The 12,173-nt window shown below is 64.7% G+C and overlaps 1 protein-coding gene across 2 annotated transcripts; it reads left to right on the plus strand.

Moving 5' to 3' along the window:
- Positions 1-1,629: 1,629 nt before the first annotated feature.
- PYGM (glycogen phosphorylase, muscle associated) lies at positions 1,630-11,919 on the plus strand. 2 transcript variants are annotated; one of them, NM_001082184.1, is given in 20 exon segments: positions 1,630-1,947; positions 2,815-2,916; positions 3,004-3,082; positions 3,165-3,268; positions 3,563-3,694; positions 4,845-4,956; positions 5,055-5,137; positions 5,400-5,543; positions 5,878-5,970; positions 6,130-6,276; positions 6,377-6,540; positions 6,737-6,851; positions 7,228-7,329; positions 7,610-7,757; positions 8,041-8,099; positions 8,181-8,322; positions 8,608-8,815; positions 11,114-11,248; positions 11,360-11,426; positions 11,541-11,918. In NM_001082184.1, coding segments are annotated over 20 exon segments (2,532 nt in total). In that variant the 5' UTR covers positions 1,630-1,704; the 3' UTR covers positions 11,694-11,918.
- Positions 11,920-12,173: the final 254 nt, after the last annotated feature.

Raw genomic sequence — 12,173 nt, forward strand, 5'->3', positions numbered from 1 at the left:
GGACACGGGGTGGGGGTGGGGGAGACCCCTCAGCGCAGCCAGCCTGTGTGCAGGAGGGTGAGCTGGGGGCCCGGGGCCAGGAGCTGGCCAAGGGCTGTACTGATGGGCTGCCATGGGTGTTCCAAGTTCTACAGCAGCAGGACTGCATGGTCAAGCTGCCGCAGGGCGACAGTGGGCACAGCAAGGGGCCTGAGCTGGAGCCAGGGGTTAGGGGACACAGGCCGAGTGTGGCAGATGCGGATGGGAGAGAGCAGTTGCCAGGCGTCCCCTCCTGAAGCACTAAGACTTCCAGAGCGGGGCAGTGGGGCTCTCCACACTCCCGTGTTTCGGGGGTGTCTTCCTACTTGGAAACATGGCTCCGTGGGAGGCGAGCCTGGCGATGCTGTCCGAGGGGAGGCGGGGGCCCAGGGCTCCTGTCCGGCCTCGCGCTGCAGCCCGCACGTGGAGCCGAGTCCAGGGCTGCTGTGGCTCCCAAGGTTCTTGGAAGCAGCGTGGCCTTCTCTGAACCCGGCTCAGTGGCATCCAGCAGCTGGCCAGCCTCTGAGCGGCCTCCTTGGCTCCCGGGGCAGAACACCCAGTTCTCCCCCCAACCCTCCACCCACACGGGAGGCCTGGGCACCTTTGGAATAAGGAGCTGAGTGAGGCAGGGCTTAGAATACATCTGATGAAGGAGTCCAGTGCCCAGGAAGGCAAAGCGAACAGCAAGGCCGTGCTGGGGCTGAGACCTGAGCAGTGAGCGGGCAGCCAAGGCCTCAAGGAAGGGTGTGAGTGGGGTGCAGGCTGTCACGGGAGGTCGCAGAGAAGGCCCTGCCCAGTGTGTGCCCCCCCCCCCCCCCCCGGCTGGGCTGGGGGTGGGGAGTGAGCGAGGAAAGGCCTCTGCAACCGAGATGCAAGCCACTCAAACCCAAGATTGGGAGTGCGTGGACTACAGTTCCCAGGGGCCTCTGCTCCGGGCCCAAGGCCCCCAGCCAAAGCCGGCCTGTAATCTGACCATTCCCCTTGAAAAGGTCACTTGGGAGCTCCTTGAGGGACAGCAACAGGGGGAACTCAGAGCGGCTCAGCTCTGGTGGGGGTGGGGTGAGCGAGCTCTCCCACTCCACCCCCTGAAGAGCCCCAGATCCTGGGCTCCCTCTGGCAAGCGCCCCGCGCCCTTACTGCTCGCTGCACCCCGGCTCTCCGGCCCCTGACCCCCAACCTGCAGGGAGTCCCGGCCCCTCCCACCACAACCCAGGGGCCTCCCCACCCCAGCGCGGCTATCCACAGCAGCCAGACCTGGCTCACGGTCTCTGATCAAGTGTCTGATGGAGGGGAGAGAGGCCCGCAGTCCAGTCCCCCTAGGAAAAGGGCCCAGGATGGGGACAGGCTCATCAAGCCCCGGGCCTCCAGCGAAAGGCAGGGAGAGGCCCGAAGACAGAAGCCCGGCTGCTGAGCCAGGAGGAAGTGGGTCAGCATGGGGCCGCGGTGCAGCTAGCCGGGCCCTCCTTCCCCTGTCCTCTCAATCCCAAAAATAGCTCCAGGAGCTGCCAGGCCAAGACCCTCCCCCTGGGTGGTGGTGGTGGTGGTGGTGGTGGGGCGGGGCGTGCAGGCCGGGGCCAGGGTTTAAATTCCCTGGAGGCTGCAGAGCTCCACTCCCTGGCTGGAGGCACCCTCAGGCCACCCGTCCGCCCTTCCTTCCACGTCTCGCCCGGCCCGCCTCCCGCAGCCATGTCCCGGCCCCTGTCAGACCAGGAGAAGAGAAAGCAAATCAGCGTGCGCGGCCTGGCCGGCGTGGAGAATGTGACGGAGCTGAAAAAAAACTTCAACCGCCACCTGCATTTCACCCTGGTGAAGGACCGCAATGTGGCCACGCCGCGAGACTACTACTTCGCACTGGCCCACACTGTGCGCGACCACCTCGTGGGGCGCTGGATCCGCACGCAGCAACACTACTATGAGAAGGACCCCAAGGTGCTGCTGGGGGCACCCGTGGGGGCTCTGGGCTGGGGAACCCCGCCAGGGAGCTGGGACGTCCTGATGAAGTGGGTGCCGCCTCCTGGGGCCCGGGTGTGCTACGGCCAAACGAAGGGTGCAGGCCCGACCATGGGCTGTGTGGCCACTGCGGGGGGCAGGGAGAAGCCCAGGGCGGGATCAGGTTGGGGGTGCTCAGGGCACCCACTCAGAGGTTGGAGGGGGTGGTGGTGGGCAGGAGGGCATCGAATGTGTATGCGGCATGCGTGCGCCGCGGGCGAGGCCGGGGCAGCTGGGGCAGCGGGGATCAAGTGTCTGCTGGGGTCACTGGTAAATGTCAGCAACCTAACACCCACAGCAGGGGTGGGGGAGGGGCCCAGGGAACCTGCAGCCGGGCACTGCCAGCATCCTTGCCCCCATGGTGGTGCCCCTCGGCCTCCTGCTCAGAGCTGGGACTCGAGGCCCAAGGGGTACCGGGCAGTCCAAGGACGATGGGAGGTGGCGATCACTGGCCCTGAGTCACCGCGCGACCTTGGGCAAAGGACTCTTTGCTCTGGGTCTTGGCCTTGGCCTCTTGGGGGCCACCTGCAGGTGCTCTGTGCCCAGACTCCCGGTGGGCTGTCGGGAGGCACGTGAGCCCGGGGAAGGGTTCCCGCCTTCCCGAAGCAATCACTGGGCGTCTTCCAGATGAGGAGCCCGAGGCCGGGGGAGAAAGTGATTTATTCCAAGTCAGAGGAATGCTGGGACCAGAGCCCGAGAAAAGCGGTGGGGGACAGGGATGGCTTCCGGCCTGGGAGCCGTGGGGGAGCAGCGGAGAGCTGCTGGCCGGTCTGACCCCCTCTCCTGCCCGCGTGTCTCTCTGGGCAGAGGATCTACTACCTGTCTTTGGAGTTCTACATGGGCCGGACGCTACAGAACACCATGGTGAACCTGGCTTTGGAGAATGCCTGCGACGAGGCCACCTACCAGGTGTGGAGGGGCGGGGCGTGCCGGGGGGGGGGGGGGGCGGGGGCTCCTCCTGCTGGCACTTGGCCCTCATTGCTGCCCATCCCCCAGCTGGGCCTGGACATGGAGGAGCTGGAGGAAATCGAGGAGGACGCCGGGCTGGGCAACGGCGGCCTGGGCCGGCTGGCAGGTGAGTGGCCGGCTGGCGGGGCAGGGCGGGGCGGGGGGGGCGGGGGGAGCACCTGTCGCTCACCACCCTGCGCACCCTATAGCCTGTTTTCTGGACTCCATGGCAACACTCGGCCTGGCTGCCTATGGCTACGGGATCCGCTATGAGTTTGGGATCTTTAACCAGAAGATCTGCGGGGGCTGGCAGGTGAGCAGCCTTAGCCTTGAGTCCCGTCATGGTGGAGAGGGTGGTCGCCTGCCACTGGACAGGAGCGGGACCAGCCTCGGCCTCTGGAGAAAGCATCCCGGCCCCTCCACTGCTGCCCCAAAGCCCTCTGGCGCCCGCTGGGACAGGTGGTCCACGCCGTGGACTGCTTGGGACGCTCATGTGCCAGCAGAGCAGGGCCCACCCCAGAGCCCTTAGTTCGCGCCTGCCCACTTGGTCGGGGGGTGGGCACCTGGGCGTGACGCCGCCTCCTTTCTCCCCCTGCCTCGGGCTCAGATGGAAGAGGCTGATGACTGGCTTCGCTACGGCAACCCCTGGGAGAAGGCCCGGCCTGAGTTCACACTGCCTGTGCACTTCTATGGCCGAGTGGAGCACACCAGCCAGGGGGCCAAGTGGGTGGACACACAGGTGAGGATGGAGCCAGAGGCCCCTGGGGGGAGCCCACTGCGGGGCGAGGGGAGGAGGGGGAAACGGGGAACGGGCTCGCAGGCTGTGAGACGCGGGGAGGTTTTATAGCTGAGGACACGGAGGCTCAGAGAGGGTTGGTGACTTGCTGGAGGTCACACAGCTGGAGCCGAGGGTCACAGGGGAGCCAGGTCAAGTGTAGGGTGCAGAGAGAGGGGAGAGGCTGCCCCTCGCTGCAAGAGCCCAGCAGGGGGCTCCAGGGGGAACAAGAGGGGAGTGGACTTGGTCAAGGTCACACAGCACGCTAGAGGGAGCTGGAAGCCAACCCAGGTGCCCAAATCCCCACAGCCAATCGTCTGGGTGGGGCTGCGGCTCCCTGGGCCTCTGTGCCCCCGCCGTGTGGGGCTGCTGCACCTGTCAGAGGCAGCCTGGGCTCTAGGGCAGGAGTCCTGGCTCTCCCCGGCCCTGCCGGCCCCGCTGGGTGCTCTGGGATCGCCCCCTCCCTGCCCTGAGCTGAGGAGTCCTGGCTCTCCCAGCCCTGCCGGCCCCGCTGGGTGCTCTGGGATCGCCCCCTCCCTGCCCTGCTGTAGCTCCCCCCTCCACTCTGCCGACCCAGGGTCCCGGGGTCGGGCAGGGAGGCCGAGGAGTGGAGGTGGCCCTGGCGCTGTGGCGGCGGGCAGTTCTTGGCAACACGGACTGATGTTTGCTAACTGTGGGAGGTGGGGCCAGCATTAAGCACTGCTAATTAGCCCTGTGGTCAACCAGGCATGGGAACTTTGGGTGCACTTGGACTTGACCCCTGTGACCCCGTCAGCCTGGCCCTGGGCTCCCCCAGTCCTCTCAAGTTCAAAGTGTCATTTAGCTTCTGCTTGGAACCCACCCCACCCCTCACTACAAAGTGGCCTCCAACTGAGTAGCACCTGTGGCTCTGGGCTGGTCACTCCACCCCCTCCCCATAACCCTCTTGATGTGTGACAAGGCAGGGGTCCGGGTGTCACGTGGGCTCCTTCGTTCTTTCCAGAGAGGTTAGGCACATTGCTCACAGTTACCGGGCTGGTAACCGAGCGCCGGGGCTAGAACCCAGCCTGGGAGGCGGATGCCTGGGGCTGCGCCCCACAGCCTGCCCAGCTCCTCACGCCAGACACCCCCGCAGGTGGTGCTGGCCATGCCCTACGACACACCGGTGCCTGGCTACCGCAACAACGTCGTCAACACCATGCGCCTCTGGTCGGCCAAGGCGCCCAATGACTTCAACCTCAAGGACTGTGAGTTGAGTTCCCCTGCGGGGTGGGAGTGGCCCCGGCCCGGGGCGCACCGGCCGCCGCAGCCCCAGCCTGACCCTGGCCCCACTTCCGTCCCCCAGTCAACGTCGGTGGCTACATCCAGGCCGTGCTGGACCGCAACCTGGCTGAGAACATCTCTCGGGTCCTGTACCCCAACGATAACGTGCGTCACCCCCCGGGCTGGGGGGAGGGACACTTGGCCTGCCCTAGTTCCAGCCAGGGACTGTTCGTCCTGTTCCCCCTCCCCTGAGTCCTAGCGGGGCAGGTTAGGGCGGGCACTTGGGAGCTGTTACCTAGAGACACCCAGGATTCTCCCGGTGTGCAGGGGTGGGTGGGTGTGTCCCCGCCATGGTTCTTGGTGAGGCAGAGGCCTGTGTCCCTGTGTCCCGCCACCCTGACTCCAGCCCGGCCGGCCCTGTCTCTAGTTCTTCGAGGGGAAGGAGCTGCGGCTGAAGCAGGAGTACTTCGTGGTGGCGGCCACCCTGCAGGACATCATCCGCCGCTTCAAGTCCTCCAAATTCGGCTGCCGCGACCCCGTGCGCACCAACTTCGATGCCTTCCCGGATAAGGTGCCGTGCCTGGGAGGGAGGGCTCCCCGCTCCCCGCCCCCGCCCGCCTCCTCGGCCTGCCTGTGCCACCGCATCACCCTTCCAGCCCGGGCAGCCCCACTTTCTAGATGAGGGAGTGGGGACCAGGCGCGTGTGAACAGGGTGTAGGACTTGCACAGGATCCCCGGCCGACGGACACAGAATGGGGCTCCCGGCTCCACCCGCTGCCCCACAGCCGCCCCCGTTGGCCCCTCTGCCCTTCGTCCTGCCGCAGACCCAGGCTGGGCCCCCCTGGGCGGGGAGGACCGTGCCACGTGGTTTGGAGCCCGGCCTGAGCCCAGCCCCTCCCCTGCAGGTAGCCATCCAGCTCAACGACACCCACCCCTCGCTGGCCATCCCCGAGCTCATGAGGGTGCTGGTGGACCTGGAGCGGCTGGACTGGGACAAGGTGGGCCCGTCTGAGCACTGTGCCTCAGGATGCCGCTCTGGCCTGGGAGGGTGGGAGGCCAGAGGGTGGCGGGTGGCCTGGAAGCTGGCCCTGGGGTGGCAGGGCCGGCCAGCCTGCTGCGCTGGGTGCCGGCCTCTCACTGCCCGCCCTGCGTGCCAGGCCTGGGAAGTGACGGTAAAGACGTGCGCCTACACCAACCACACGGTGCTGCCCGAGGCGCTGGAGCGCTGGCCCGTGCACCTCCTGGAGACGCTGCTGCCGCGCCACCTCCAGATCATCTACGAGATCAACCAGCGCTTCCTGAACGTGAGGCGGGGGGCGCAGGGGCGCCCAGCCGGGGCGGGGGCGGGGGCGCGGGCCCTGGGATCCCGGGTGCTGGTACCAGCTCTGGGCTCTCCGGGCACAGCGCGTGGCGGCTGCGTTCCCGGGGGACGTCGACCGGCTGCGGCGCATGTCGCTGGTGGAGGAGGGCGCCGTGAAACGCATCAACATGGCGCACCTGTGCATCGCGGGCTCGCACGCCGTCAACGGTGTGGCTCGCATCCACTCGGAGATCCTCAAGAAGACCATGTGAGCTGCCCCTCCCACCCAGGCCCCCCACCCCGCGTCGTATAGGCCCCGCCCCCTCCCCCCCCCCCGGCGCCCCCCTGTGGCTCCCCTCCTGCCTGCGGTCTGCAGCTCGCACCCCAGGCCCCCTTCAGCCCCAGCGAGGAGACCCTCATCCCCCAGCGGGGAGTGGTGACCCCCATCCCACCCCATCCTGCAGCTTCAAGGACTTCTACGAGCTGGAGCCTCATAAGTTCCAGAACAAGACCAACGGCATCACCCCTCGGCGCTGGCTGGTTCTGTGTAACCCTGGGCTGGCCGAGATCATTGCTGAGGTAGGAGGCCACCATAAGGACAGTAGGGCCAACCCAGGTCACTGCCGGGGTCAGCTGGGCGCAGCGGCGTGGTTAGGTCCTGGCCTGCACCTGTGGCAAGGGGCACCGTCGCCTTCTTTGCACGGGAGGTGCCCTGCGCGTTGATGGCGGCCCTGGCTGCGGAGGCCAAGCGGGTGCTCCTTGCCGTGTAACGAGGCCGGTCGTTGGGTCCTGTGTGGAGTGAGACAGGAGGAGGCCCAAGGTCCTGCCGGCTGGAGGGCCAGCATCAGGGGAGGGAGAGGCACAGGGAGGACCCAGGCCACAGCTGACCCAGCAAGGGACCGTGCTGGAGGAGGGAGACAGGGGCCGGGCTTGACTGACAGCCGTCTCCTCCCAGCGCATCGGGGAGGAGTACATCTCAGACCTGGACCAGCTGCGCAAGCTGCTCTCGTATGTGGACGACGAAGCCTTCATCCGGGATGTGGCGAAAGTGAAGCAGGTGGGGCACCGGGGCTGGCACTTGGGGTGTGTGGGCGGGGCCAGAGGTCTGGGTCAGGATCACCACTGCCTGCCCCAGGCCTTGGTGGGGTTGGTGGGACTGATTATCAATGTCTGCCCTGGTACAGGAGTGGATCGATTAGCAATGCCTGCCTTGGTGCAGGAAGGTAGCAAGTGACCTCCTACCTCTCCCTGGCTCTTCCTGGGCCTGGGGAGGGGAAGAGACAGCACTGTAGGATTTCCTGAGGCCTGTTGGTGAGATCCCCCCTCCCCTCTTCCAGGAAAACAAGCTGAAGTTCGCGGCCTACCTGGAGAGGGAATACAAGGTCCACATCAACCCCAACTCGCTGTTCGACGTCCAAGTGAAACGGATCCATGAATACAAGCGGCAGCTGCTCAACTGCCTGCACGTCATCACCCTGTACAACCGTGAGTGGCGGGGCCCTGCCCTGGCTCTCGGAGGCCCTCCTGGCGCGCCACACGCGGTCAAACCAGTATCTCCTTGGGCCTGTGACGGCCCTGGGGACGCGGGACTGTCTCCCTTTCCTGGGTGGGCAAGCTGAGCCTCGGAGAGTTGGGAGTGACGGTCACACAGCAGGTGACGGCCTAGATGGCCTGCTGCCTCCCAGCCCGGCCCTGGCTGCCCGGGTCCTGTTGGGAGCCACCGCCCGGAGGGCAGAAGCTGGCCGCGGACTCCCGCTTCTCTCCGCAGGCATCAAGAAGGAGCCCAATAAGTTTGTTGTGCCTCGGACCGTCATGATTGGAGGGAAGGTGAGAGGCTCTCGGCCTGGCGGGGCTGTGGGATAAGGGGGGAAGGGGAGTGGAGCTGACCCCACACCCGGTGCCCCGCAGGCCGCACCTGGGTACCACATGGCCAAGATGATCATCAAACTTATCACCGCCATTGGGGATGTGGTCAACCACGACCCGGTGGTTGGAGACCGCCTCCGTGTCATCTTCCTGGAGAACTACCGGGTCTCACTGGCTGAGAAAGGTGCGGTGTTGCCGGCAGGTGCCCTGGATGCTCGGGCTAGCTCAGTCCCCGGAAGAGGCAGGACAGGGTGGATTGAGGGGGCGGCTGGGCTGGGCCTCGTGGGTTCCCTTCAGATCCCACAGTGGGGCCGGAGGGCCCAAGCAGATCCCAGCTGTTGAAGAACCAGAGGGCAGGGGGCCGCAGGGAGGCCGGAGGGGTGGGGGAGGGAGACCCCAGCCTGGCTCTGCCCAGGCCCGGCCTGGTGCCAGCCCGAGCTGACCGGATCCCCTCTCCACGGGCCCACAGTGATCCCGGCTGCCGACCTCTCGGAGCAGATCTCCACCGCGGGCACCGAGGCCTCCGGCACCGGCAACATGAAGTTCATGCTCAATGGAGCCCTGACCATTGGCACGATGGACGGCGCCAACGTGGAGATGGCCGAGGAGGCGGGAGAGGAGAACTTCTTCATCTTTGGCATGCGGGTGGAAGATGTGGACAGACTCGACCAGAGAGGGTACGGCGGGGCGGGGCACGCTCAGGGCTCTCGGGAAGCAGAGCTGGCAGGGGGAGCATGCGCGGGGAGGCTGACCCAGGCTGTGCCTGACCTGAGATCGAAGCCTAAGGGTTCTGGAAGAACCTGCAACAGGGAAAGAGGGAAGTCGATCAGAACTGCAGGAAAAGAGGGAAAAGTACGCACCCTAGGAAGTAATGCTCCTCGGGAACTGGAAGTGAAACGCAGCCCTTGGGAGCACAGGCAGTAGCCACAGCGGTGCTTGTGGCCGGAAACACTCGTCAGAGGAGGCGTGTCCTCGGCCTTCTGTTTTATAAAAAATATCTCTTTATTCTCTCTAATTTATGCTGAAAGGCAGAGAGAGAGGTGGGTTCCCAAGGAGAGATCTCCCATCTGCTGCTTTACGCCCCAAATGCCTGCCACAGCCATGGCTGGGCCAGGCCCGAGCCAGGCGCCCAGGACTCCGTTCAGGCTCGCACCTGGGTACCTGGGCCCTCGTTTGCTGCCTCCCAGGCGCAGTCGCAGGGAGCTGGGTGAGAAGCAGGTGTAGGACTGGATCCCAGGCACTTCGCTATGGCATGCAGGTGTTTCAAGTGGCTGTTTAACCTGCTGAGCCACAGCGCCCAACCTGGCATTGCACTTCTTTCTTTCTTTTATTTATTTTTTAAGATTTATTTATTTGAAAGACACAGTGACAGAGAGAGAGAGAGAGAGAAAAGGAGAGACAGAGAGAAACGTCTTCCATCCACTGGTTCACTCCCCAAATGGCCACAATGGCTAGAGCTGAGCCAATCTGAAGCCAGGGGCCTGGAGCTTCTTCCAGGTCTCCCATGCAGGTGCAGGAGCCCAAGGACTTGGGCCATCCTCCACTGCTTTCCCAGGCCATAGAGAGGGCTGGACTGGAAGTGGAGCAGCCAGGACTCCCGGCGCCCGTATGTGATGCCGGCACTGCAGGTGGCGGCTTTACCTGCTACACGGCAGCGCTGGCCTCTACATTCTTTTTTGAGATTTATTTATTTGAAAGGCAGAGTTACAGAGCTAGAAGGAGAGACAGAGAGAGAGAGAGGTCTTCGATCCACTGGTTCATTTCCCATGTGGCCACAACTGTCAGGGCTGGGCCAGGCTGAAGCCATGACCTTCATCCAGGTCTCCCACATGAATACAAGGGTCCCAGGACTTGGGCATCTTCTGTTGCTTTCCCAGGTGCATCAGCAGGGAGCTGGATCAGAAATGGAGCAGCTGGGACTCGAACCAGCACCTGTATGGGATGCCAGTGTCTCAGGCATCGGCTTAACCTGCTATGCCACAGTGCTGGCCCCACATTTTAAAAAAGTTCATATTTAATATTTTTTTTCCTTATAAGAAATACATGCTCAAAAAAAAAAAAAAACCATGCTCACTGATTAGCAAAATACACAATGACAATAAAATAACTGTCATCCATAATTTCATCACCAGGCTTAAAACCACAGTTCTCCCTTGTAAAAAATTATTTATTTTGAAAAGCAGAGAGACAGAGACAGAGCGAGCGAGCGAGCGAGCACCCATTTGCTGGTCACTCCCCACATGCCCACAACAGCGGAGCCTGGGCCAAAGCCAGGAGCCTGGAGCTCCGTCAGGTCTCCCATGTGGGTGGCAAAGATCCAACTGCTTGAACCATCACACTGCCTCCCAGCGTCCTCCCAGCGTGAGCCCCAGCAAGAAGCTGGATCAGAAGTGGAGGAGCTGGGGCCAGCGCTGTGGTGTGGCAGGTGAGGTTGCCTCCTGCAGTGCCGGCATCCTATGTGGGCGCCAGTTCGAGTCCCGGCTGCTCCACTTCTGATCCAGCTCCCTGCTAATGCATCTGGGAAGGCAGTGGAGAATGGCCCCAGTGCTCGGGCCCCTGCACCCCCCGCGTGGGAGACCCGGATGGAGCTCCCGACTTCGGCCTGGTCCAGACTTGACTGTTGCGGACATCTGGGGGAGTGAGCCAGCAGGTGGACGCTCTCTGGCTGCCTCTCCCTCGCTCTGCCTTTCACTTAAATAAGTAACTCTTGAGACAGGCTTTGTCCTTGGGCAGGAGGGGGCCGTGACGTGTCTTGACTTCCGGCCCCCTCCAGGCCTCCTGTTCTCGTCTACAGAAAGGGGGTGGGCAAATCCGTGCGGAGACAGGAGGAGCCTGCCGGGAACGCAGCTCCAGGCGGGACCGCGGCAGGCTGGGCCTGGGCTCCGACCCCAGGGCCAGGGACTGTCCAGGGTTGCTCTGCCCTGGGGGCGGAGCCTGGAGCCTCTCCAGGGAGCCCACACCGCCCTGCCCCGCAGGTACAACGCCCAGGAGTACTACGACCGCATCCCGGAGCTTCGGCAGATCATCGAGCAGCTGAGTAGCGGCTTCTTCTCCCCGAAGCAGCCGGACCTGTTCAAGGACATTGTCAACATGCTCATGCACCATGACCGGTGAGCTGGGCTCGCGTGGGGCAGGGCGCTGGGCAGGGGTCTCTCCAGGCCCCCGGCTGGCCGCTGGCCCGGCCCTCAGCCTCACGGCGCTGCTTCCTGCCCCTTCCCCAGGTTCAAAGTCTTTGCAGATTATGAAGAGTACGTCAAGTGCCAGGAGCGAGTCAGCGCCTTGTACAAGGTGAGAGGTGCCGGGCCGGGGCTGGGCAGGGCTGGCGCGGCCCTGGCTGCGGCGAGGCAGAGAGCGGGGCAGCTGGCCGGCAGCGTGAACCCAGGGCTCCCCTTTGGCCTGCAGAACCCCAGAGAGTGGACGCGGATGGTGATCCGGAACATAGCCACCTCGGGCAAGTTCTCCAGCGACCGCACCATTGCCCAGTACGCGCGGGAGATCTGGGGTGTGGAGCCCTCGCGGCAGCGGCTGCCAGCCCCCGACGAGAAGATACCCTAGGCCAGACCCCAACGCGGCCCTGCAGTCTGCAAGCTTGGGGCCAGCGCCAGCTCCCCGTCCAGAGTGTGGGGGCCTGGAGTCAGACCTCCAAGTCCCCTCCTGAAACCCCCATTCCCCCCAGAAGCAAGGTCCCAGTGCCCAGCGTGCCTCAGGACACTGGGCCCCCTCCTATTTATGGGGTCCGACCAACTGCGCCCACTCCCCAATAAACTCTCCCTCCTTACCAGCCTCCTCACTCCTCTCTCTGTTGGCAGGTATTTTTAGCTCTTGGCCCGCCCCGCGGCAGCTGCACAGTCACCCCCTTGTCCCCCACCCCCGGCAGGTGTATCCCCTGGGTGGGAGGGAGAGGAGAGGGGGCGGGGCCCGGGTCTCTCCAGCCCCTTCCATCGGCGCCACCCTCCACGCCTCTCCTCTGAGTGCTGTGTCCATACTAGGTCAGCGGCCAGCCCGGCTGGCTGGGGGCGGGGCGTTTGGCTGGGT

The sequence above is a fragment of the Oryctolagus cuniculus genome, chromosome 1, assembly GCF_051225735.1.
Source record: "Oryctolagus cuniculus isolate XC-2025 breed Fujian yellow rabbit chromosome 1, ASM5122573v1, whole genome shotgun sequence".
In the NCBI taxonomy this organism is placed as follows: Eukaryota; Metazoa; Chordata; class Mammalia; order Lagomorpha; family Leporidae; genus Oryctolagus; species Oryctolagus cuniculus.

Coding starts and splice junctions, on each gene's coding strand:
- PYGM (XM_089324150.1), top strand. CDS start 2,845: ATGGGCCGGACGCTACAGAACACCATGGTGAACCTGGCTTTGGAGAAT. Junction 3,695..4,844: donor CCAAGTGGGTGGACACACAG/GTGAGGATGGAG, acceptor ACACCCCCGCAG/GTGGTGCTGGCCATGCCCTA. Junction 11,249..11,359: donor ATGCTCATGCACCATGACCG/GTGAGCTGGGCT, acceptor CCCCTTCCCCAG/GTTCAAAGTCTTTGCAGATT.